The sequence below is a fragment of the Rattus norvegicus genome, chromosome 3, assembly GCF_036323735.1.
Source record: "Rattus norvegicus strain BN/NHsdMcwi chromosome 3, GRCr8, whole genome shotgun sequence".
In the NCBI taxonomy this organism is placed as follows: domain Eukaryota; kingdom Metazoa; phylum Chordata; class Mammalia; order Rodentia; family Muridae; genus Rattus; species Rattus norvegicus.
Genome location: NC_086021.1, coordinates 119,657,518 through 119,685,411, shown reverse-complemented (window position 1 = coordinate 119,685,411; position 27,894 = coordinate 119,657,518). Strand labels below are relative to the sequence as shown.

General features: G+C 36.6%; 1 protein-coding gene across 2 annotated transcripts in view; it reads right to left on the bottom strand.

Moving 5' to 3' along the window:
• Positions 1–5,232: 5,232 nt before the first annotated feature.
• Katnbl1 (katanin regulatory subunit B1 like 1) overlaps positions 5,233–27,894 on the bottom strand; it is a 42,112-nt gene continuing 19,450 nt past the window's right edge. Inside the window, exons 2-10 of one of the 2 annotated variants that reach the window (NM_001109645.2) lie at positions 15,721–15,836; positions 15,183–15,223; positions 13,568–13,847; positions 12,328–12,446; positions 11,681–11,731; positions 11,505–11,594; positions 10,929–11,018; positions 9,894–9,987; positions 5,233–7,074 (exon numbers count right to left, since the gene is read on the bottom strand). In NM_001109645.2, the coding sequence (NP_001103115.1) occupies positions 7,042–7,074; positions 9,894–9,987; positions 10,929–11,018; positions 11,505–11,594; positions 11,681–11,731; positions 12,328–12,446; positions 13,568–13,847; positions 15,183–15,223; positions 15,721–15,822 (900 nt within the window). In that variant the 5' untranslated portion in view covers positions 15,823–15,836 and the 3' untranslated portion in view covers positions 5,233–7,041. Of the gene's footprint in view, positions 7,075–7,462; positions 9,988–10,928; positions 11,019–11,504; positions 11,595–11,680; positions 11,732–12,327; positions 12,447–13,567; positions 13,848–15,182; positions 15,224–15,720; positions 15,837–27,894 lie in introns of those variants that run through there. The other variant, XM_063284595.1, reaches the window with a different exon arrangement.

The following is a 27,894-nucleotide window of genomic DNA, read 5'->3' as shown; positions in this document are numbered from 1 at the left end:
GAAGGACTGGATCTGGAGAAGAGGGACTAGAGAGAATAGGGAGGGGAACTTAGATATGAGAGGATAAATTTAAAAAATTTGAGGGGATTGTTTTTAGAAATCAGCATTTCTTTACTGATTTTAAAGATGAATATATTTAAAATCATTATGATTCTCAATTACTTTCAGATAAAAATGGAAAACACCCAAGAGATTCTTCAAATTCTGAGAATTTACACATTATTATATGAAAATACCCACTGAATCTTATAAGTAGTCCTCACTTGTATAGATTTTATGTGGAATGCAGAGACCATAAAGCAAAGAAAACAAATGCAACTTTATAAGTCATATGTTTTATTTGCGTAGTTTTATTTTGTTGCAGCACATTCATAACCAAGTCTCCTAAAACAAAGGGGAGAAAATGGGATTATTTTTATTCTGGAACTATTCATTTTCTGCCAATCTGTGAGGAAAAAAACTCTCCAGCATTAGATTACTTTGTATAATTTAGGTCTAAAGAGCCCACAGTTTTGCTAACTGTATAAGAAATAAAAAATGCCAATTACTTGCCAGGCACTAACCACAGAAGCTACACAGACTCTCCTAGGAAAGTGATTAACTGAATGAGTCGGCCAGAGGTGAGGAGAACAAAGCATTTTCAGAAGAAGCACAATATACCCCAAAGTTGAATCTAGTGCTTTCTGAGCTGTAGGGAGATGCTGCGATACGCTAAGTTTGGTAGCATTTGTTTAGATAGGTACCTCAAAAGTTCATATGCTTCAAATTTTGCTCATAGTTAACAGTATTTGGAGATGGGAAATTTGGGGTAGAATAATAAGGATTCAGTGAAGTCATGAGGATTGGCCTCCCCATTATAGCTTCAGTGACCTTCTGAGAACAGGAAGAGAGACCTGGACTATCACAATGTGATGCAGCATGAAACCCCCAAGTAAGCAGATGCTGGCACACTGTGCTTAACCTCTCCAGCCCCCTGAACTGTAAAAAAAGTAACTGTGGAGCTGACAATGTAACTTGGGTATGGAGTACTTGCCTAACAATGCACTGGCCCCGGCTTCGCTCTCCAGCACTGCAAAAAACCATGTGTGCTGAACTTGTCTATAATCCTACCACTTGGGAGGTTGAGGTAGAAAGAGAGAAGTTCTAGGCCAGCGCTGGCCAGATGTCTTAATAGGGAATAACACTGAACTAAATTCAATCCCCAGGACCCACGTGCCCGAAGAGAGCCTATTCCTGAAAGCTTTTCTCTGACTTCCACATTCCCCACTCCCCCAGAATGTAAAACAACAACAACAACAACAACAACAACAACAACAACAACAACAATTTAAGTTCATCCATAGTGACTTGGCAAGTTCATAGACAGTGTGGGAATATACACAAACATTGTCTCGAAAACAAATTACAAGTTATTTAGTCTTAGGTATTTTAAGAGGTACAAGGCACCATACTTTAGTGTCATTATCAGGAATGTCTACCTAAACAATTAATGCAGATGCCAAATGAGATGACAGGAACAGGTGTTTTTGTTATTGTTGTGTTTTTGTTTTGTTTTTTTCAGACAGGGAGCCCAAGCAGGCTAGGCTGCTAAACAGCCACTGAGCCCCAGGGCACTGTCTCCCCTGTCCTTACCACCATGCTCTACTCTTTAACAAGGGTTCTGGGAATTGAACTTAGGTCGCTATGTTTGTAGAGCAAACACTCTACTTACTGAACTATTTCTGTAGACTCTCTGAAGAGACCTTAAACGTGGCATAGTCTGCCTTACAAATTATCCTGGTGCAGCACATATACAGAATGGGTTGTAGAGATGCAGGATCAGTAAAAAGGCTGGAATAAAGTAGCAATCCCTCTGGTTTAATGGAAGGAGAAACTAAGAAATGTAATAAGCAGAGGGAAATTTAGAGGCTGCAACAACAGTACTTGATCAATGATTTAGAAAGAGTTCAAGAGGAAGAAATTTGCATCTTAGCAATAACTGATATTAGGGATATTCAGTAAGACTGCAAATCCAGGACTCATAAGACTTTGAATCTGTATGGGCAGTAGGTAAAGGGAAACAAAATATAAAATAAGGCCAACCCTGGACAGCTAAATCCAGGATGTCTTAAGATATTCCAATGAATGCTTTCAATGGGCAACAGAATATATAGCTTTAAATCCCAAAGCCACATTTAAGAAAACATGCATAATAGTAAACAATATTTTCTTTAAAAAAAAAAGCACGTCTATTTGATCAACCAAAATATAGTTTCTCTTCTACACCCCAAATGAGAACAATAAATGCAGATGACAAAGGAAATGACAGGAACAAATGGTGTTTTTAAGATGTTTTTTCAAGGTGTTTTCAAATGGTTACAATAGGGATCTTAAGAGCATAAGCCAAGAACTTGAACACCAATATCTACAGTAGTTGTCTGAAACCACAAACCTCTGGTAGTTCAACATATTCTGGGACTCAGTTACTTTCTTACCTTGAAAAAAAGAAAACCTCGGGGCTGGGGATTTAGCTCAGTGGTAGAGCGCTTACCTAGGAAGCGCAAGGCCCTGGGTTCGGTCCCCAGCTCTGAAAAAAAAAAAAAAAAAGAACCAAAAAAAAAAAAAAAAAAAAAAAAAAAAAAGAAAACCTCACCTCTTCCTAGAGCTTTGGTGTAAATAAAAATTTATACAATTTGAATGAAAAGACAAGAATCTGAACCAGGTGGCGGCACGAACCTTTACAGTCTCAGCACTCAGTAGACAGACCTGAGTTTGAGGTCAGCCTGTCTATAGGGTGAGCTCCAGGACAGCCAAGCTCCACAGAAAAGTCTGGTCTCAATGAATGAATGAAGGGGGGAGGGAGGAAGAGGGGGAGAGGGAGGGAGGGGTAGGAGAGAGGGAGGGGGAAAAGAAAAAAGGGAAAGGGAAGGAAAAGAATCAGTACTTCAGCAGGTATATTTGGGGGCTGAATCTTTATCTAGACTTTGGAAACTCTTATATAAAAATGGTTCAAAGAATAAAAACTGCAATATCAAAGCAATATTTTTATGACAAATTTTGAAATAAAAGACCACTTTATTGTCGCTTTTACTGCAAACACTACTAAACTGCAGTGATATCTTTTTGCTTTGTGACTAATTTAGTCTTGAAAGGACAATGTAGTGCTTTAATGTTCTAAATGTAGTTGTACTTACTTTTTATTAAAGTTTGGATCTTAAAAGATACTGTTAGCTCAATGGCTTTACCCAGAAAATTATAAATACAGCATTTTAATATACTGACTAAAAAAATATGTTAAATGTAGTATTGGAAAATGTACCCAATGTGCTAGCTGCAATGCAGTATTCATTTCTATTGCTATAGTGTTATTAGTGATTCAGTATGCATATATTACAAATTATAAGCATGTAATGTTTTTAAGGATGAAACTTTTCTATTATTTTCTTTTTGAGTCAGGGTCTTACTTTGTAATCCTGGCTGGTCTGAACTTGCTACATAGATCAGGCTGTCCTAGAACCTACAGAAATCATCTGCCTGGCACCGAAGTGATGGGATTATAGGCATGTACCACCACCATACCAGGCTTAGGAATACTTATTACTGTATACTGTCACAAAATAAAAAGGGGGAAGAGTAGAATATTGTGAAGAATTCTTTTTACAATCTTATGGCTAGAAAAATTAAACACCTGTCAACACACAACACTATTGCCATCTGAAAGAATCCAGAAAATAAGTGTGTACTAGAAGTCATGTAGTAAGTTGTACATGAGTCAGATTTATGGTTCTTCCCCCAACAGACAAAGGCAACTCATTTCATTAAGTAGGAAGAAGACTAGGATGCCTGATGAAATATTAACTTAAAGGCTGATTTTCAGACTCCTTCAGTAATGTAAAAACCAGATACTTAAATATGACTTCTATTATTAGTATCTAATAGCTAAGAATCCATCCAATTGGTATGGCTGATGTTTATATCAACAACTTATAAAATAAGGAAATAATAAATCTGAGAAAACTAGGTATTTAGTGGCTAGAAATGCAGTAATGGAGCCATATAACCATGTCTGAGATTCTTATAAGGTATGTATCAAGCATCAAGAACCATTAGCATTTAATGCAATAGTAGACCTTAGAGTTTAGTTCTAGTATTACAACTCCCCAGATACTTACATCAAATTCCCACATTTCGGGATTTATACATAAACTGAACCAATTACTTTTTAAATTGCTGCCAAAAAGTATTTTAAAAAACTGTCTGCTAGGGCTGGAGAGATGGCTCAGCGGTTAGGAGCACCAACTGCTCTTCCAGAGGTCCTGAGTTCAATTCCCAGCAACCACATGGTGGCTCACAACCATCTGTAATGGGGTCTGGTGTCCGAAGACAATGACAGTGTGCTCATATACATAAAATAAATGAATAAGTCTTAAAAAAAAAAAAAAAGAGGACCAGAGTTTGAAAAAAAAAAAAAAACTGTCTGCTAATACTTGCTTCCTAATGTTAAGGCTTATTCTGACCATGACCACACATTACAAAAATCCCTTTATCTGTAGTGGGTGCAAAGTATTCACTAATGATTTTCTATCACCTAGCTGCCCCTAAATCCGCCAAATTACCAGAGTACAGAAAACTGAAAAGGCACAGAGACCTTGGGCAACTCCAGTATGGTATTCTATTTAGCAGCGCAGTAACAAGCAAACAACTGATACGGTAAATGTCCTACCTGAAGTAGGACAACACAGTGAGTGGCCCTAATATGTTCTTCAGCTTTTTGATAGAGATGACTGTATCCTAAGAAAAGACTTTAATAGTAACAGAAATGTTCAAAAATCCTTAAGGAGCTTAAGGTCACCACCACTCAGTAGCTGAGGTGCACAGGCCCAGAACAGAACTCAAATGTGTGCTGTGAGGTAAGGCTGCTTCCTTCATTGCCCTGAGTGTAAAAATGGAACACGCCATATTACAATGTCAACAGACATATTTAGGCCTAAGAATTATGTTAAAACAATAGTATTGCTTCTTACTATACTTAATTTCTATTGAGACTTCATTTACTTGAACTTTGATTTTTTTTTTTTTAAAGATACTGGTTAGTCAATAATCTGATCCATATTATTTGATATTGTGCAACTAAAAAACTATAAGGTATGTTAGGTCTTATTTTGAATACTTTCTTTTCAAACCTGGAAATCTATACTATCATACAAATCAATCATTTTATTTCTTTTTGAAAAGTAAACTATGCACACCACATTCTTTGTGATCACAAATTGAATTTATTGAGTGGATATTGAAGAAAATATGCAACCAGAAACCATGGAATTTCTTTGTGTATGTGAGAAGTTAATGAATTTAGAAGGATCAGATTCAAATCCTTAGTCTCATTAGCATCACACTCCAACCAAACCGCATTAACCTGCCCAAACGGTTCAATATGACAGTGAAAACTAAAGGACTAAGAAGAAAGAAAGGCTGTAGTTCTCATCTTAAGGTTTCAGGATGATGGAGATTTATGAAATTCCTGCATCCTGAAAACTGACTTCTTACATACCTCACCTCACAATCATAAAACCGCAGTCATCTGGAGTGACTCTTATCTGATGATATAATAATTAATTACTACAACGGATGTTCATCTGTGGTATACATAGATATCTGGAGTAATAGCTATACAAAACAGAATTCAGTGAAAAGTAACACTTTCAACATCTCTACAGCAAGAAAAGATGCTGGGGAGGCTTCTCAGTAGTCACTGTTTGAGTTCTAAAATGTACATTGGATATGAAGAGGAAGTCTTATCTTTTCTGGAAGTTTGCAAGCCTTATTAAAGACGATGAATGGCCAACAGGAGTAGTAGTTAACTGCAATTCCGTCTAAGACAGGTACGATTGTTAAGACATTCCAGAAGTGAGTACACTGATGTTTCAAATAGTCATAGTAAAAAACAAAACACAAAAAAGCTTGCATATAGTTTGCTGGGATTTCATACTAACCATTAGAGGAGGTAGTGACGCGCTGTGTTGGAACATAAAATACAATGTCAGCATTAACTGTAAACAATTCAGAAACATTGTATGGAACTTCTCAGAACACATTTAGATCTCATATAAAATTAGAATTAAAAAAGCAAAAAATAGAAATATTTAGTAAATTTACTCAAAGGAAGTTTAAATGTTACAGAAATGAAAAATATTAGAACTCTATTTACAATAAAAAGTGAATATAAATTAGCCAACTCCCTGGACATTTCCAGTTAAACATTCATACAAATACATATTCACCTTTTTTCTTTATATAAGAATGACACATACATACAAACATAACATGAAGATTCTGGCAAAAAAAAAATCAGAGAGGCTAAAAATTTCACAAGTTTAAAAAAAATGGTGTCGAATATATTTCAATAACATTCTACATGAATGTAAACCCCTGATTTAATTCCATGATTTTATTATGCCAGAGGCATGGTTGCTTTTGATTTTTTTAAAAAAGAGATATTGGTATCATAACACATTGGCTTATCAATAATTAAGGCATTTGTACACAGTATCAGTGTGGACAAAAAGTTTTAATATTACTTACTATGATGTTTTAAATTTTCGAAGTCTTTTCAACAGAAGAAAATAGCTGCACACATTTAAGTGTTTCTTCATAAAACACAATAAAAATCTTAGTGATTGGTCTTTATAGTTCCTGGTAATAAGTCCTGTCTTATTTTTGCATACTATAAATCATATTCTTATGCAGGACTGAGTTAAGACCCAGTAGTTCTAAAACAACGCTACCAAATGGCCACGTAAAATCTGCACACAGCAAAGGCAAACAGTCTTCATAGTGCACTTTCACCTCATTGAAGCTGAAGCTGCTCCTTCTGGATATTTCCACTTCAATGTGAAGTAGATTGTTAGGATTTCATTAGTGGTTTTATTATCTGGCTTTTTAAAAGAAAAAAATGGTTTTACTTCTTCCACAGTTCTCGGTTCTCCAGAGAGACCTACTTTTGGAAATCATGTAATCCAGCGCTGTCTGAATAACCAAACACTCTTGGGAAGATGAAATCTCTCAATGCAGCTGTAATAAATAAGCATCTACGTCCTTAAAGGATGAAAGAAACGTCCCATTAGTTAATAAAGCAAACACACACACACACACACACACACACACACACACACACACACACACAAAACCTGCCTTCTTTTCTGCTTGTTTCTTAATTTGCCCCAGTTTCCTTTGAAAGCTTTAAAAAGAAGAGGTTTTATTCAAAATTTCTCTATGCATTTGTTTATCACAGGTCCTCAAACACAGTGCATGTTCAATAACATTGAGCAAATACTAAGTGAGTGTTCTGGTTTCTGTGCTTAACAACTCTGCCTTGTAGTTAACATGTGCAGAAATTCTATAAGTGCTATATAAACCAAAGCCCAAGGCACAGTTTGAGAATTTCACCTTATTTTTAAAAATAATTATTTTTATTTTATGTGTATGAGTGTTCGTCTGCTCGTATGTGTGTGCACCACAAGTATGCATACTACCAAAGAAGCCAGAGGAGGACACTGACTCTCTTGGAACTGAAGTGATAGAAAGCTTTGAAATGTAATGTGTGTACTAAAGAGAGGCCAGGTCCCCTGTAAGAAGGAGACCTTGAGATGTCCTCTCCAGATCCACTCCCCACTCTAAAATCATCTGCTCTGATTTTTAACCTGGAGAAAAACAAATGGTGTAGTGGAGTAGTCAGGGACTGACTGCTGTGGGAGAGGAAGCCATTGTTTTTAGTGCCACAGCCGCTTACTTATGCCCCAGTGGATAGCTCATAAAACAAAAACAAAAACAAGGCAAGAAGATATAAAAGTAAGCTGGGCAATGGTGACACCTGCCTTTAATCCCAGCACTTGGAAGGCTGAGACAGGCAGATCTTTGTGAGTTCAAGGAACTACAGAGCGAGTTCCTGCACAGCCAAGACTATATAAGAGAAACCTATCTCAAGAAACAAGAATCAAAAAGATACAAAAGTGGAATGGGAACTTGGGAGAGGAAGGGTGACTGAAGGTAGTGGGAGGATAAGATCAGTATGACCAGAGTGCACTATGCACATGAATGTGTCAAAGAAAACATTTATTTTTAATTGTTTATGATGTATAGCTTTCGATGTTTTTTTTTCTTATTCACTTTACATTTTGCTCATTGCTCCCTGAAAACATTTACTTTTAAAGCAACATATTTGAGGGCTGATATAGTAAAAATGTTACTATAGACTTCACATTGAAACTTTAGTTACTTGACAATTTTAATTATCACTATAGTATCTTAAGGCTATGTTTATAAGAAAGCTTTTCCTTTTTTTTTTTCCAAACATTGAATACTTTAATAAGTTTTATTTAACCTATTGTAGTAGCTATTCCTGGTTGTCAACTTGACTATCCTTGATCCTCTAGGAAAATTTTTGCTTCTTGTCCCCACAACTCTAGGTTCTGCTGGCCTAGAAGTTTTGGTTCTAGAGCGGGGAGTGCTCCTACCAGGAGCCACAACAAACATTCCATTGAACTGGAAGCTCAGACTCCCCCCTGGTCATTTCTTAGCCTACAGGCTAAGAAAGGAATAGCAGTGTTAGGAGGGGTGATAAATCTGGATTACCATGGGGAAATTGGATTGCCTCTCCACAATGGAGGTGAGAAGGATTATTTCTGGAGTGAAGGAGATCCCTTAGGCCATCTCTTGGTACTACCATGTCCTATGATTAAAGTCAATGGGAAACTGCAACAGGCTAATCCAAGCAGGATGGCCAAGGATGCAGACCCATTAGGAATGAAGGTATGGGCCACTCCTCCAGGAAAAGAGCCAAGTCCTGCTGAGGTGCTTACAGAGAGTGGAGGAGATACAGAATGTGTAGTAGAGGAAGGGAGTTATAAATACCAGCTAAGGCCACATAACCGGTTGCAGAAATGAGGATTATAAAGTAATATGAATGCTTCTTCTGTTTTATTTTGTTAAGAACACATTTGTCTTTCCCCCGATTTCTTTAACATCAAGTTTTGATACTAAAAGAATGTTCTCAAGGGACATTGAGCCATTGTAAATTTACAAATGCATTTGCGATTGTATGAGGAATAGTTAAAAGACAATTTAAGTTAACCAGTCAGGCAGCACACTCCTCTGATCTCGGCACTTGGGAGTTGAGGCAAGAGAATGGTGATCTTAGCACCAGTATGGGCTTCACAGTAACGTACGGATAGCCCTAACTATACAGACCTGTCTCAGTAACATTAAAAAAAAAAAAAAATGTTAGGCAAACAATGCTTTGAGCTCTACTAAAGTCTTCACAGTAATGTGTTATATATACTTTAAAACTGTAAGCACAAAACAACTTCAGAAAAACAGAACTGTTTATAAGGCTTTAATCCCAGAACTTGGGAGGCAAAGGCAGGCAGATTTCTGTGACTTTGAGGTCAGCCTAGCCTACATAGCAAATTCCAGGCCAGTCAGGGCTCCAGAGTAAAACTGTCTCAGCAAAAACAAAGACAAAGAGGTCAGGTAGGGAGGGGGAAATGGGATGGGGTAGAGGTCAGGGAAATGTGTGTACAATCACATAGTGATGTAGTTAATGCTCAATCTCATGTGTTTCTTTTTACATAGATGTCCAAGAAAACCTCATGAGCCAGTGACGTTAACATTTCCTTAAACCATACAATGTCTTTATTTCCCAGCAAATAACTACTCAGACAGCAAACGCCCAGCAGTAAGGTGGAAATACTTCTTACCACCAATTCTTTCTGCAATCATCAACTATCAATGACCTCTAAAAGTTTAAATATTAAAATCCCAACTAGCAATGTGCCTTTTTCCTGTAAGAGATAAGCGTATCAATATAGATCAATATTAAATTCATGTATCACTCTTAAATTACAAATATAGATTACCTTAGCTATATTACCAGTATATCCTGGAACCAAAGTAAGATGGTTTTCCTGTTCCCATAATCCATTCAACTGTTGCTTTAAAATCTTAATATTTCTGAAGGAAAAAAGAAGAAAGAAAGAAAAACAAGAAAGCCAACAGTAAGATAAAGACTTGGTTTTAATTTATTTGTATCAGTAGAAAACCATATACTAAAATCAAGCAACTTCTTAAAATGGTATATGCCATTCCAGACAGAAATTCATAGATATTTGGTTGTCAAAGTAGATGAGACAGCAAGCAGGCATTTGTACCAAGTGGACAACTTTCTTGGGTATGAAGTGGAAAATTTTGTTGAGTCTACAAAGGTTATGGAATTTAAGAGGGAATTAGGGGAGAGACTGTATTGTTTTCAACACCATCTGGCTTTTTGTTTCTTTGTTCCTTTAAAAAAAAAAATACAGAGTCTTGCTCTGCAGCCTATGCTAGCCTCAAACTTGTATTCTTCCTGACTTGGCCTTCCCAGTGCTGGGATTATAGGCGTGTTCCACCATGCCTGGCTTGAGTTCAGTTCATTTGGGAGACTCCTCACACATTTTCAAGTTTAGGCAATAGTCAAATCATGCCGATTATAACCATGTTCAGAGACCTGTCAGAATACTTCCATTCCTTACTACACCAAGGGCTTTCTTCTACCTTCCTGGTACAGTGCTTGGAGAGGTTACGCCACTGCTGTGCTGTTACCCCTCCTGAGGGAAGGGTCCAGATAGGTATGCTGTCTCACATCAGCACCGAGGATGTTGGGGCTGAAGACACACAGTGAGAGTGTCACAAAACAAAACATAAAATAAAAGGTAAGGTTCTGGCAGCAGAGATAAAAGGAGTTATAAGACTCTGCATGGTTTTTCAAAAACATAAAGTACCTATTTAATATTTCTCTAAAAATGAAGGAAATAAAATTATACAATGATGATCACAGAATAAACTCATTACTTTGTTTAATTAAGATACTTTTCCATAGAAAGTCCAGCACAAATTATCTTTAAAGTTATACTTACCCATCACTTATAATTTCTGATTTAGATGAGAGTTCTGACCACCACCTTTTTATTACTGCTTGAAGCCAGTTTAAGCCAACAATTACATATCTGAAATAAAATATTGTGACAAAATGTAAATGTTTTATAAGCCTATAACAATGACTATATTCCCAAAGTTCCCGCAGATATACGCCAATCACTCCCCTTAAAAAAATATATTTTACTGCTTTCATGATCTATTCAAAAGCCATAGAAACTACATAGCTGTTCTTAGATCCTTTCGGAAACGCCTTGGAAACAGAAATAGGGCTGGAGAAAAGGGCTCAGTGGGTAAATGAATCTGAGCCTAAAGCTGACAAACAGTAAATCTGAATTCACAAGGTGGATGGAGAACCAACTTCTAGAAGGTGCTCTCTTACCCCACTGTCACAATAAATAAAGTGTAGTGAAGGTGTTTTAATTAAAATTACCAAAACAGGTATCATGTATTTCCCAAACGTACAGGAGCTCAGTCTCCTACCATGTACTCACAAAACAGAAAAATCAAGAATGTTGAAAGAGAAAAAGGAAGCTGAGATTTAAATTAGCACTTACTCTTCAAATCTGCTTTGAAGTAAAGACTTTACTAGAGGAAATAAGTCTACACAGCAGCCAAGAGAGATACATTGCTTTTCTTCCTGTAAACTAAAAGTTATAAAATACGAACTGATTAAAATTTGTTTTTCTTTAAAGCTTTTTTTTTTTTCTGGAAAAAAAATTACTGCATTTACCTATTGGTTAGAACAGGAAGGCAATCTACCACAACTCCAAGGTCTTCTATCCTGTGAGTACAAGACAGATACCATTGCTTAGTGTCCTTAGTCATTCACATTATAATCTCCATCCTCCTCTCGAGGCATTTGATATTCAACAAATAACTTCAGCATTTATCATGAGGCAAGTACTGAGGACACAAAGGGGAAACAGAGACAGGGCTTGCTTTCCAGTGCCTGAGTGGGTGTAGGAGGCATAGAAAACGACATGGGGGATGAAGCACATCTTTTTCAAGAAGGTACTCAGTGAGGCATGGAGTAGGCATCACTCAGTAAGGTAGTACTTCAGAGGCTTAAATACGATGAGGAGGGTGATGCTTAAGATTCCCAGAGAGGATTTTTTTCAAATGGCAGGTTTCCCATTTTTAGTTTTACAGATAAGAATAGAATTGTAACCAGAAAAAGCAACAGCTTGTTTAATCTGCAAGTTTTCTGTACCCTCATTACACTTAAACTGGTGATGGATGTGATTTAAACTATAGAGTCTCTATGGACACTAAATACAATGTTTACATCTTAACCAATAAAAACTTCCTCAAAAGACACTTTTCATATCTCATTAAAAAATTACCCATGTTAAACAGAAACAAAAACATCATACTCACCTCACTAAATAAGCTACAAGTTCACTAACACTTCTCTTTCTCCAGAAAGTCAAAGCTACATTCAATCTCAAATTCCTGCTGAATAGAACTTGGGCCATTGTCTCATGGTCCTGAGAAACCTGAAAGGCAATCATCTAATCTGTTAAAAAAAAACCATGAAACATGACACAGACTTTTTTTTTAAAATAAAAATGGTCTGGTAGACACAGCCTTAAACTATGCACAGGTAACTTCTTATACTGTAATTTACAGTTGAATACAGTGAATGATGTGAGCAAATTCTACTTTTTCTCTCCTCCCTCCTTGCTAGTGTTTTTTCAAAATCCCAGTAGTTTATCCAGTAAGTTATTTCTAGGTGAACTTTATGGATATGGAGACAGAGAAAAGGGAAGCACATAGGCTAGTAATTATCAAATGAGCAGCACGAGAGAGAAAGCACAGACTGGGCTGTGGTCCTGTCACAAACATGACAAATGTGCCATCTATAATGCAATCCTGTTATGAAAACTTTAGTTCAAAACTACCTAAGGCAAAAAGTGAATACCCTACTGGCAAAATTATCTGACCTTATTCTCCACAAGCAATTACAGCTACTAAACTGGAATGTGTCTTCCCAAATCATGCTTTAGACAATGACAAATAGGTACATATATAGTAACACACCAAAAGGTCTAAAATTTTATTTTAAAAAAGCTTTCCTTTTTGCCTATACATGAATATATGAATCCATGGGCATTTTCAATGCGACAATACATATGGACTTCACTTAACAAAAAATAGTAACATATTTTTAGTCTTTATATATCACCATTTACTCAGATTATTTCTGATTTTTCTATTAAAACTGTTTGTAAATGCTGTGATGTATGTAAACTCATACATTTGTATAGTTACTTTCCTTAGGGCTAATTTTACAGTTAAAAGACTTAGAAGCAGGTTTGCTGAATCAAGTCCCCACTGGGCAGGTCTAAGAACCCAGTGAAACTGGGTAACAGGTTTCAGTGATCTACTTTTTAAGGTAAAATGTCTCTTTCCCCTCCATTCTATTTCAGATGCTGTCAGAGACGAGGTTCATCTGTACAACTGTCAGTTAGGCAGTCAACACAATTCAAATACACATGCATTCAATGAGTGGTTATCCGCTAATAGAATAACACAAGGGGGAAAAACAAGAAATCAAAACCTAAACAAAGCAACCTAGTAGTACAATAGGAATAAAGTTGAGCTAAAACGGACTTACCTCAGAAAAGAAACCACTATATTTTGATGATGGGTTTTCTGTCTGTGAAGACCCAGAATCACTGGTGTTAATGACAAATGTCCGACTGTCATGGTGTAAATTTTCAGGTAGATGGCCTGCACAAGCCAGTTCATTTTCTTTATTTGCCATGTCACAGCCCCCACTTCTAGGGGACTGCTTAGTTTTGTAACAAGGATTTGGGAATGAATGACGAACTAACTTTCTGTGGTAGAGTACCTTGCGCAGCTTATCTGGGCTTTTCACTGCTTGTCCAACTGTTCTGTAAAAAGAATTTAAGTAAAAAAAAAAAGAAAAGAAAAAGCAAAGAGAATTTTTAAGTGAAAATTTTAATCGGTTACATTTTGCAATTGTAATCCACTAAAATTAGAAGAAAATAATTCAAAAAATTAACTTAATTTGAAGAGGAAAATAAAAGTAATAAACTATCTGGAAGGCAATAAAAATGTGGCAAGTTATACAAAATGAAAACAAAAGGACATAATAGTTTCTATAATTTAAAATAAAACATTAAAGGCTGTGGAAACATAAAAATAGGAAAACTTTTCAGATATCTAAGCTTTTTTCTAAAAAGCTAACACATTTTCTAGTACATGAAAAATTATTCACATTTAGATATTTTACATACATTTTAAGCTGGAACATTTAATTTTGTATGAAAGACTACAACAAACAAACCTTAGAGAACAAGTTTTCAGACGCTTTGGGGATTATTAGTATTTTTACTTTTTGCTTCTTATCACCACAGAGAAGCAGTTCTCTCTCACCACAATGGACTGCCTCATCACAGACCCAAAGGCAACAAGTCAGAGACTAAAGTTCTGAAACCATGAGCCAAAAGAAATGTTTTTCCTCAAACAGGGCCTCTCACCCTGTGGCTAAGGTCAAGCTTTCATTCACAATTCTGCTGTCTCAGCTTCCCAAGTGCTAGGAATCTAGGCACAATGGCCCCCAAAACATTTCCTGCTTATAGAAAGTCACGGTACTAGGAAGCTAAGAAACACACTATCATAGAATATTTTACCAAAAGAAGCATATTTTTCTGAACAAACAGACTACAGAAATAGCTGTTTCCCATTTTTATCAATCTCTAATTCTCACTTTAACAGAAGACACTGTACTCTCACTTCTGTCTCTGTCTGCTGTTATTTAATATTACACTGTTTCTGAACAGCTCATACTGTACACTTGGAAAGGCAGAAATGGACAAGGTGAACAAGGATTTCACACAGTCCCTGCTGGGTTCCAAGGACCAGGTCACAACTTGGATACAAGTGGTTTAGAAAGTTGCATTCAGCGCTCAGTAACTCTAGGAGTGCATGCCATTTTTATGACTTTTTGGCTATGACCCTGAGAAAATCACGTATGTCCTCTGACTGTGAGTGCTCTTGTCACTGTTTAGGATGGCATTTACGTGGGGAACAGAAATGCTGACACATTAGTGCAGAGCCCAGCACAGAGGAACTGTTTGATACATGTTAACTATAATTACAATAAAAAGAGTATTTCCTTGTCTTATGTCTCCATAACTACCTTCAGTATTATGTCTTCTCTAACTATCTTCATTATTTCCCACAGACTTTAAAGATGCTCTTACCTACTTATGTACGCAGCCAACTGTTTTGGAGATATCTTAACCTGAAAACCAAAGCAAACAGTGGTGTCACACTCAGTTTTTAGTAGAGTTATGTAAACTTTATGACTGATGTTAATAATGCATGTAAAACTCAATACGTATTTTTTGGGCCAATGTTTCTTTGTCCTAACCTCATGTTTTCAAACATTAGGTACACTATTGTATTTTGGTATGCTTGGCAAAGCAACATATTTTCTTTCTTTTTTTAAACAATACCAGTCATATACTGAACTTAAAGGGTGCTTATAATTTGTCAGTTCGAGTCTAATGTGGTTTAAAAAACTATTTCATTGTTAATCAATCTTTCAATGAACAAAATGCATCTCTAAGTTCCTTTCAACTAAAACATTTATTTCACAGTTTATATAAACAGTATATTTGCCAAAGCTTTCTTATAGCTTCAGAAATATAATAAGTATAATTATATTAATTCTAGTTCATTAATTCCACTTACTCTAAGACATTAAACAGATCTGATAGTTTAAACTATCAAACTTACCTCCTTCATGTTCTTACTGGTAAAATTAGAGATCCTCTTTCTAGGAAGATCAATACTATTAGAGAAGTTCCGTTTTTTAACATGGTGAGTATCAAATGCCATAATCTCTTAAGTGCCTAAACAAAATAAAAATAATAGAAAATTTAACAAACCAAAGAGTCCAATCTTTCATAGCATGTATATGTACTATATTAACAGCTCTGTGCTGTACAAAGGAGGCTTAACGGTAAAAAAAAAAAATACTTTTTTTTTTGTGTGTGTGTGTGTGTGTGTGTGTGTGTGTGTGTGTACACAAATCTGTAATATACAGATCACTGTTTTCCTGAGACAGTAATTAGTACAGGTTGACTTGAAACGCAATGTTCCAACTTTGCCATTGCCTCCTAAACTCTAGAAATACAAATATAAGTCTTGTTTTAAATACTTCTAAAACCAAAACACAGAAAAAGCACAACATATAGTATCCCAGGAAATACTCTTCAACTTCTCATGAGCTAAAGCTTAGTCTAGAGGCTATTCTGCTGTAGAGTGAGAAACAAGGCAAGACAAAACCACAGACGCTAGATCAAAGGGTCTCTATAATATTAGCCTTATTTTAAAGAAAGGAAGGAAGGGAGGAAGGGAGGAAGGGAGGGAGGAAGGATGGATATCTTCAGTTAAAGACATCAGTCTAGCCAGGCAGTGGTGGTGCATGCTTTTAATCCTAGCACTCAGGAGGCAGGGGCAGGTTCTGAGTTCTGAGTTCTGAGTTCAAGGCCAGCCTGGTCTATAGATCAAGTTCTAGGACAGCCAGTATTATGAACTAAGTACGTACAATTACTTCTGTCATTCTAAAACATCATTAAAATGAGAAAAGAGGTTTTTAAAAACATAATATTACCATTTTGGAGAAAAAGAAGAGATAAGAGCAACAATTTAGAAACTGCAAAGCCAAGTGGTAACTAACTTGGTAGGTCTTTTCAACATAACACACATGAAATTCTGTATTTCAATTTAAACATACATAATAAAATTCTAAATCATCAAATTAACATGAAAAGCAGAATGCCCAAAAGTTTAGAAACTGGCACTGTCAAAGACATCAAGAAGTCAGGAGAAAGGTAACACCCCTCCCCCCCAAAAGAGTCAAATACACTGACTGAATATATACATTTAAAGCAGTTAGGTTGATAAAAATCTCTTCCCCATCCCAGTTAAAGGCCAAAGTCTTTTTTACTGTTTGCTTGCTTTATATGTTTTATTTTGTAGCCTAGACTGGCTTCATATTCCCCAGGCCTCCTGACTATCAGGGTTACAAACACATGCCAGGACTACAATTTTATTCTATGAAAAATGTAAACCCAAGTTTTTACATACTAAATTTCAAATCCCTTTATTAATCCAAGAGGAGCACAAAAGATGTTTCTTTAGGAACTCTGACCAGTCCCACAGTAAATCATACATACATACAAACCTGTGGGCACACACACAAATCCCATTAAAATACTGATACAATGACAGTCAAAGTGGCCACAGAAGTTCCTGAATGTTGTTTACAGTGGTGCTTATCTGTCGAAGCTAACAAAACCATACAGACACACAGACACAGACACAGACACACACACACACACACACACACACACACACACACACACACACACACACACACAAACTGAGTGAGTCACAATGAGTGGTAGCTTATGCCTATAATCCCATATTTGAGAGCAGGAACAGACAAGATCTCTTTAGGTTTAATGCCAATCAGGGGGTATAAAGTGAAACCTTGTCTCAAAAAACAAAACAAAACAAAACAAAACAACAACAACAACAAAAAACCCCAAAAGCAGTAAAACTGTTGTTAGAAATCATAAACAAGCTATATTAAGACCAAAAACCAAACCAAACCAAACCAAAACAACAAAACCCTCAAATAGATGGGAATATAGAAATGGCTCAGAACTTCAGAGCACTGGCAGCTCATCCAATGACCTGGGTTTAATTTCTAGCATCCACATGGTCGCTCACATGGTTTGCAATTCCAGTTACAAGGAATCTGACACCCTCTTCTGGCCTTGGTGGACACTGTATGCCTGTGGTGCACAGACATACATGCAGGCAAAACACCCAAACACAATAAAAACTTAAAAAACAAAATAAAACAAAAAACCAAACAAAACTAAACCTCAACGTAAATTGAAAGACAAATCTGAGGGTATCTTCCAGAACATTCAAGCAAATGATAAAAAGAATCAGAATGTAGGCTTAGAGGAACCAACATTGAAACAAAAGGGAAGTACACAGAAGAATAGAGAGACTAATTAGAAACCAATGAGAAGATTTAAGAAAACTATACAGAATTGGAGAACATAAATTTCTAGATAAAAGGGCTTCACCTGGGTCACCATAATGAATGAAAGCAGACATAGAAGGTACATCACCTTCAAATTCAGAGAATTATGAAAAACTAGAGAAGGTACCATGACTAGGTGTGGTGGCATACATACACTTTTAATCCCAGCACACTGAAAAGCAAAGGCAGGAATCTCTGAGTTGGAGGCCAACTTGGTTTACATAGTTAGTTTCAGGACACAAAGAGACCCTCTCTCAAAACAAACAAAACAAAACCACTCTCCTTCCCCTCAAATTCAGGCAATTTACAACATCCTAGTTAGTCAAATGTGACCATGATAATCATTCACAGTTCAAAACAAATTCCTTTCCAATAGCAAAAATGAAAAACAATAACACAAGATAAATAAGATTCTAACAGGAGAGATGGGAAGGGATTTTCCAATCTGTACTAGAACAGGTTAGAAAGCTTAGAAGAAAAGTATTCACAAAAACAAAATGGCTTTAAAATAAAAACTGGGTTGATGTGGTGGCACATATCTTTAATCACTGCACTCAAGATGCAGAGGTAGACAGATCTCTGAGTTTGAGGCCAGCCTGGTCTACAAAGCAAGTTCTAGGGTTAATAGAGAAATTCTGTCTCAAAAAAACAATAAATACTGGGTACCCATTAAATGAGAGAAAGAGTAAGAGAGAGAGAGAGAGAGAGAGAGACAGAGAGAGAGAGACAGAGAGAGAGACAGAGACAGAGAGACAGAGACAGAGACAGAAAGACAGAGAGACAGAACTGGCAGAAAGAATCAGAAAGAAATGGCATACCTTAAAGCATCAAAACAGAGGATGAAATCTTATGACATCTGTATAGAAATAGGGTTTTGTAAGTGAAATAAACCAGGGACAAAAGGGCAAATAACTTATAATTTCCTATGTGGAATCTACTAAAGTTGACCTTACAGAAGTTGAGAGCAGAAAGATGACCTGGGCAGACCAATAGGCTCTAAGTTGTAGGTAGGTATGAGATACAAAGTTCTGGGATGTACAGCAGAGTGAATGTAGGTAACAATTATGTACTGTGTATCTCAAAAGTCAAGCAGAAGAAATTCTGAACATTTTTACCTTAAGGAAATGGGTAAGTGTTCGAGGAGCTACATACATCCCAATCACACATGTAACACTTTTTAAACTGAAAGACACTAATAATTAGAAAAAAAAACTACACGAAATACTATTTTACACTCACTAGATAGCTATAAAATGAGGACAAAAATAAGTGCTGAGAAAGATATGAAGAACCTAGGGCTTTCAGACATTATATAAGGTAACATGACATGGTCTCCCTCCCTTTGTCAGTATTGGGGATGAACATCCAGGGTGACATGCATGCAAGGCAAGGGCTCTCTCAGTGTGAGCTCAAGCAGTTTCTTAAAATTAAATACAAATCCACTCCTATATATATACTGAAAGGGAAGGAAATGTATTTATACAAAATTTTGTGTGCAAATACTGAGCACAGCTAAGAGATACAAACACTGGAATGTTTAGCACCTGGTCAACAAATACAATGTGGCATATCTATATAGAACACTAGTAAGCAGCAAAAGGAATTAAGTACTCACAACTCAGCATACATAGGAACAGTACAGTAAGTACGAGAGACTGTGACACATCTTGTGAGAGAATTCCATTTATATGAAATAAAATACATAGACAGAAAACCAATTGTTTGTTACTTCTCAAGCTGGAGTAGGAATGAAAGAAACTACACAGGGCACAAAGTTTTTCAGTGACAGAAATGCTCTAAAGATCTATTGCGACCAGAGAATGTTCTATTCTGTCCTTACAATCAGTGAATTGCACATTTAAATGTTTCATGGTGTATACTTTATATCACAATAAGGCTTTATAAAGGGAATTATTAAAATTATAAGACAAAGACTTGTTATAAAGGCTTTGCAAGCTACACATTCTGTTTTACCTATTTCTCATGCATTTAATAATTGCACCTTTCTAGAGCCATAATATAGAGTTGTCCTTCTCCCCGAAAGGCACTTAGGAATGCTACTGAAACTAGTTTCAAGTTCTCTATGGGTTTTTGAAGTTCTATTTGATAAGACACAAAAAGAGAAGAATCTGAAATGACTGAAGACTCATTAAAAAAAAAAAACTCTTAATAAGCAAAGAACAAAATAAGCATAGTCCCAAAAGAATAAAAGCAAAGAAGGGACAGCTATTCTAACATTATGTACAACTTCTAAATATCAGATACAGCAAACATTTTCTTACAATAATACAATGCCTTCGGTCAGTAGCTTGCTTGAGAAAAACAATAGCATAAAAATGAAGCTCTTGGAATGATTTCTCTTTACATAGTAGCTGTCTTCTACCTCAAAGAAAAAAGGGCTCCATTCATATACTCTTATAATGGCTGCCAAACCAAGAGATTAAACAGCTCAAAGTGTTCAGATATTCCCTGCCTTCTTACAACAACAAAAGAGACTCATTATACAGGAATGAAACATGCTGGGACAGTTCAAGATCATGTTAGCTTTCTCTTTACATTCATATACTATATTGACTATTCACATTGACTTTAACTTGGTAATTCAACTAGGCAATTTCTCTACCAAAACAGAACAAGCTGTTGAGAAAGACATGCTTCTCCTTATACAAGAATTCCTTCCACATGTAGTTATCTCCAAGTCATGAGGATAAAAATGGGTTTTAGCCACCACCTTTTTCCTTCTTCCTTCCCTCCTCCCTCTTAACTAATTTTAATTGGATTTTAAAAAAAAATCACTGCCCTATAATAATAAAATACATAAGCAAGAAATAAGTTCAGTAATGCAATGCCTTATCCATTTGATCACCTTGTCGTATAATCCCAGAAGGCAGAAGAGTCCATTTGTACACAGACTCAAAAAACAAAACAAAAACAAAAACAAATCACTTCCAGAGAATGTCCTAAAAAGCACAATTTCTAAAAATTGGTTTTTTAAAGCAGAGAGCATTAGAGGGTGCACTTCGTGGTTCTGTGCTTGCCAAGCGTACACAGGCCCTGAGTCTGAATCTCTACAGCCATAAAACTTAATAATTTTAAAAATAACAACAAAAGCCTATTAAAACAGTATAGAAAACAACGTACTATACTATCCTGGTGTGATGGTTAATCTTGGTTATCAAGTTGACTAGATCTGTAATCAATTAAAACCCAAGCAATTGGACATGCTTTCTCAGAGATTTTCTTGATTGGATCAATGAGTGAAGACTCACCCTAAATGTGGGACATACTTTCAGGTGGCATAAAATGACACAGAAGAAAACTTGCTTTTGCCTGTGTACCTTGACTCTCACTGGCAAGTTCCTCTATCCTGTTTTTGAGACATTCCTTTGCTGGTATTAGAACTTACTTCCTAGGATTCCAAGAGATTGGAGATGGCAGCCTCCGAGACTAGAGCGCCAGATTGGCACTCTTAAGAAATTCAGTCCCGTGGACCACACAATGGCCGGATCTTTTGCCTTTCTTTCTAAAGACATTTGTAGTAGGATTACTTACACCATAGCCTGGAAGGCACTCGAATAAGTCCCGTATATATTCATTCTATCAATGCTGTTCCCTTAGAGAACCCTAGCTAATATTTATTTATTTTATTTTTAAAAGTTCTATTAATCCTCACCCCTAAATGAAACAAGAACAGAAAAAGACAAGTAAGATTACACCAAATCAAAAAGTTTTTGCACAAAAGAAGCATTCATCAGAGAGACAACCTAAAGAATAGGAGAAAATATTTGCAAATTATATAATCTGACGAGGAGCTAATATTCAGAATAATAAGGAACTCCAAAATTGCAATAGCAAAAAGAAAAAGAAAACCAAGCAGCTCAATTAAAAATGGGTCCTGAATCTTTTTGCAGTTTGGACCTAGAATGTCCCCGAAAGTCTTCTGTGTGGAAGGAGATAGGGCCTACTGTGGAGTCAAGAGGAAGTAGGTCACTGGCAGCATACTTATCTCTTAGCCCCTGGTCACTCCCGTCTTCTTTCTTCTTGGTCACAGTGAAATAGACAGCTTTGCTCTCCAAGGCTCTGAAGACCAAAATGTCCTGTCTTGCAACAGGACCACAGCAATGGAGTCAAGTAATCATGACCTACAACCTCTGAAACTGAGCCAAAATAAATTTTTGCCTTTTCAGGAAGGTTTCTCAGGTATTCTGTCACATCAGTGGCAAGCTAACATAACTTAAATAATTCAGTTTGCCATAGATAACTGTACTTCTCTGTGTACTGTAGCACTATTCAAAATAGCCAGGAAATAGAAATAACCTGTTTATTAGTGAATGAATAGATAAAGAAAATGTGGTAAATACAAGCAACAGAATACTACAGAGGATGGAATCTTACAACGTCTGACACCTGTACAGAAACAGAGATTTTTGTAAGTGAAATAAACCAGGGATAAAAGGACAAGTAATTTATAATCTCCTATGTGGAATCTACTGAAGCTGACCTTAGAGAAGTTGAGAGCACAAGGATGACCTGGACAGATCAATAGGCATGAGATACGAAAAAAGCAAATTGCTCTGGGATGTCAGAGTACAGCACAGTGGATGTAGGGAACAATTATGTACTGTGTATCTCTAAAGTCAAGCACAAGAAATTCTGAATATTTTTACCCTAAGGAAACGGATAAGTGTTGGAGGAGATAGATATGTGTAACCTGATCAACAACACAAAATGTATAACTAGGGTAAAATACTCCATGTACTCTATGGATTTTTATGTTAAAAATCTGTTTAAAAGTACACTTAATTAGTTAAAAACCTAAAAAGAATACCAAACTTGATTGGGGATGGAGACATCGCTCTATGGTAGAGTGCTTGCCTAGCATGCTTGAGGCTCCGAGTTCAATCCCAAGCATTGTAAAACAACAAACTAAAGATTTCATTAAAGTTATTGCTGGAGGGACTATGGGCCATCTTCTCAATAACTTACAGGCTTTTCTATTTTCTAAAAGAATGATTTTTTTAAAATGAAAACAGTCCTTTTAACTTTTCCAAAATTAGGACAACATAATCTAATTTTCTTACTTCTGTCCACTTGCTTCATTTTTTTTCTCCTTGATTTCTCCCTTTGAACTGATTCCTCTGTGCCTGCTTTCAAGCATGCTCCAGTTTCTCTATCAGCTCCTATACTCTTTCTGTTCTCCTTTCCTGCCAAGTTTCTACAATGAGTGCTTTTTAGCTTTCAACTGGTCTTTAACCCTTTACAGTTTTGCCTTATTTTGTTCTCTCATGTGAAATCTATCAACGTGACTGTCTGTTGCTTAAAACTATATGGGAGTGAAGAATAGTGACATGACAGTCTGTAATCATAGCAGTCTGGAGTGTGAGCTCAAGGCCAGCCTGGACTACATAGTAAGACTGTCTCAAAAGGCAAAACAAGACAAAACCAAACCAAATAATAACAAAGAATAAAAGAAAGAAACAAAAAAGAAAAAAGAAAAACAAATTACTTTCCCCACTGCAATAAATAAAACAAAAACCCCTACCAGAAGCCTTTTAGCAGTCGTTGTTCATGGAGAGCACTAAGGCCAATGTTAAGGCTACTCTTTCATCACTAGTCAGCAATTTCACCATTTCATGATCCTCCACACACCTCCAACACAACTCTGCTGACCCTTCTCTGAGTCACTTTTCCTTCAACAATGCTTTCCTCTCTACATGAACATTAAGGGTACAGGTTCAGTTACTTTTCTTGATCTAGGCTCTCCTGTAACTTTTTCTATACCCAATTGGCTTCCACATTCACCACTATTTTTTAATCAATACGTCTAAAACAAATCTCTTCAACTGTCAGTTCAATAATAGCATGTCCTATCATACTTGAATTACTAACAACCAATTACTAATAACCCCGACTGGAAATCTGGGGTTATTTTTACTCTTATTTCTTTCCTTTCACCAAGCCACTAAGGCTTCTTGAATCTTCCATCAAAATATGTTCTGATTTCCCTTTTCTACTGTCAGAAAGAATCCCATCACTTCAAGTCTAAAATACTGTAGAAATGGGCTGAAGAGATGATCAGCAGTTAAGAGCACTGACTACTCTTCCAGAGGTCTTGAGTTCAATCCCAGCAACCACATGATGGCTCACAAACCATCTGTAATGAGATCTGATGCCCTCTTCTGATTTGTCTGAAGACAGTTACAGTGAACTCTCATACACGAAATAAATAAATGAGCATTTTTTAAAAAGTACTGTAAGAATAATTAGTTCTTTTTTCCACTACAGATTTTCTCCTAGTCCCTATAAATCATCCTACATACTAACAACTATAGTGTTCATGGAGAAACTACTAATACAGAATTTCTCAGGTTATGTTTTGTACTGGCTAGATTTGTATATCAACTTGACACACAAAGTCCTCACAGAGAAAGGAGCCTCAGTTGAGAAAATGCCTCCATGAGATCCAGCTGTAGGGCATTTTCTCAATTAGTGATCAATGGGGATACTGTGGGTGGAGCCACACCTGGGCTGATAATCCTGGGCTCTATAAAAAGGCAGGCTGAACGAGCCATAAGCAGCACTCCTTCCATGGCCTCTGTATCAGGTTTCTGCTCTGTTTGAGTTCTTGTCCGGATTTCCTTTGGCGATGAACAGCAATGTGGAAGTGTAAGCCAAAGAAACCCTTTCCTCCCTAACTTGCTTATTGATCATGGTGTTTCATCGCAGCAATAAAACCCTGACAAAGACATGTTTAAATTACATACATTTTAAGGATGCCTTACTCTGTTCAAGTTAACCTGGCTATATTGCATGTTAAAGTATTTATTGGAAATCTAGTATACCTAAAAGGTTCTGAGACATTCAATTATGTTATTTAGTTCTGTGATAACCAGTCTTGGGTACCATAGTTTTGGGGCTGATTCATATATGTATACTAAACTATCTAAGCAGAGAACTCCCTCATTATCAGGTATCATACTATCGGGGGTACCTTTCATTTCTTATTATTTTGAAGGGTGAGAAGCCAGGAACAGGGTTGGGAATTTAGCTCAGTGGTAGAGCGCTTGCCTAGCAAGCGCAAGGCCCTTGGTTCAGTCCCCAGCTCCAAAAAAAAGAAAAAAAAAAAAAAAAAAAAAAAAAAAAAAAAAGAGAGAAGCCAGGAACAGTGGATCATAACTATAGTTCCAGGATTTAAGAGGCAGCAGCAGGAAGATCAGGAGTTCAAAGTCATCTTCTACTATATAGAACAAGTGTAAGACCAGCTTGGGCTACAAGCAATAACCCCTCAAAAAAGAGGAAATACAAATGAGGAGCCCCTGCTTTTTTTAAAGGGAGAGGAGGAGAGCTGGGAAGGAAGTGTACCACTTCATCGACGTTAAATAATCTTTTAAGAAACCTGCTGGATGCCAAGCATTGACCTCTCTATGCATACACTTACACATAAATACATACCTTTGTACTTTTTTTTTGTATAGATGAGCGGTGAATTTGCCCTTAAATCAACAGCAAAAATACAAAGAGTTGGGGCTGGATTCTAGGGATTCTCTTTCTACTGTTTATAAACTTAACTAATAAACTATACTGCCTCCTGTAACAGGTGTGAATACATATATAGATTTGGAATAAAGAGATCTTCTAGTTCATAAGTTTGGAGGATCTTCTATTCTGAATCTATTTTCTCAAATGTAAAATATAAATGTTATTATGAAGATCAAAGTGAGATTATATACATTATTGCTATTAACACTCAGCATTTACACAAAACATAAATATGTATGATTTAGTGCTTTAGAAAACAAATTGACCACCACCAGAAAGCTTATGAAGTATGACCATATCTTGTCCTGCCACCTTTGGATTAACTAAATAATTTACTATCCAAACCAAGACACTGATAGAAATGTAAGGAGGTATTATGAAAAAGCATGTCTGGACAACAGGCGCCAACTACGTCTGTCTCATGCAATCTGGATGTATAGGTGTTTGACCTTAGTCAGTTCTAATGTTTACTGTTCTACATCTATTTTTTTTGATAATTTCCTTCTATAAAAATTATCAACTAATCAACTATAAAAGTATAGACACATAGTGAATAACTATAGATATGTACAACATGAATAAACTTCAACTGTTTTATGCTAAGTGAAAGAAACTAAAATGTAAAAGGCTATTTTCATGACATTATAAATAGAAAAAAATATAAATAAATGTAGAAGGAAAAGTATCACTAATACCCCGACACTGCAGGCAGGAAAAAGTTTACTCCAAAGAAATAAGGAAATTTGGGGGCTAGAGAGATGTTACATACTTTAATATAGTAATGATTATGCCACTATATGGATGTGACAAGTCACAGAAATAGTATCTCAGTCACTGCCTTTAAGGAAACTGGGGAATAACACTGTTGTATAGTTTAGCAGTAGAAATTTTGCAAAGATTTTGACTCAATCCCCTGCACAAGGGGAATAGAGGAGACAATCTGTGGCTTTTCACTAGCATGCTTAAGACATTGGCACTGGCTTGATAGAAGTGAGGAAATGGGCTCAGACCCCTTCTCTTGCCTTTAGGAAACCAGTCTACTCGTGAGTCCTGAAAGTTTCTGAAACATTCCTTAAAAAACCTAGAATACACATACATTCTGAATGGAAATTACCAAAGCCAGACCAATTGGTTCTAGGACTCAACTGTGTGGGTTGGCTCTGACTCTGCAGAGCAAGCTGAAGATGCCCTCAGTGCCCTTTGTATGCAATGGCACGTGGGAGTTTAAAAAGCTCCATCAGCAGAGACCTCTGAACTTCCACGCTCTCTCAATTCTCTGGGAACCTTGTTGCTCACTGTGTAGTAGTATGTACACATACTCACTGAGTAAATACTAAAGACTCTCTGAAAACTTAAATCCAGAGCAGCTTAAAGATCAGGTTCAAACGAACCTGGGAATTTCCCAGCTCCCACCTTTAACTATTCATGTAACTTGGGAACCAGCTGTCTTAGTTTTCTCATGAATAAAAGTAAAAATGTTCATGTAATTTGCCTTGACTTACTTCAAAAGAATGAAAAATCTTGTAAATAACAAAACGGGATCTTTGTTTTAATAGAGGAGAAAACTGAAACAAAGAGAAATGGAATCATAGGGGGAAAATTTTTCTTTTTGAGGCAGCATCTCATTATATAGCTCAGGCAGACCTGGAATTTGTTATATAGCTAAGGCTGGCATATAGGTCCTGAGGACTGAATTCAGGTCATCAGGCTTGGAAGCAAGTACTTTTACCCACTGAGGCATCTATCTCTTCAGTTCAAATTTACTTTAAAATTTATTACTGGTGGTGGTATTAAGTGCTTGCATGTGCGTGCTCGCTCTCTCGCTCGCTCTCTCTCTCTCTCTCTCTCTCTCTCTCTCTCACACACACACACACACACACACACACACACACACACGCACACACACACACACACACTCACACACTCATGTGGAAGTCAGAGGACAATTTTGTGAAGACAAGTGCTTGTACCCACTGTGCAATCTCAAAGCAGCACCTCCCCCTCCTCAAATTCTTTTTTTTTTAAAGATTTATTTATTATATACGAATATACTGTAGCTGTCTTCAGACACAGCAGAACATCAGATCTCATTACAGATGGTTGTGAGCCACCACGTGGTTGCTGGAATTTGAACTCAGGACCTCTGGAAGAACAGTCAGCATTCTTAACCACTTGAGCCATCTCTCTAGCCCCCCCTCCTCAAATTCTTGATCTTCCTGCTCCAAGCTCCCAGTTTCTGGAACTACAGGCATATACTATCATGCCTAGCTTAAGGAGAAAATATTTTGAGGGTCAAAGCTGATTTC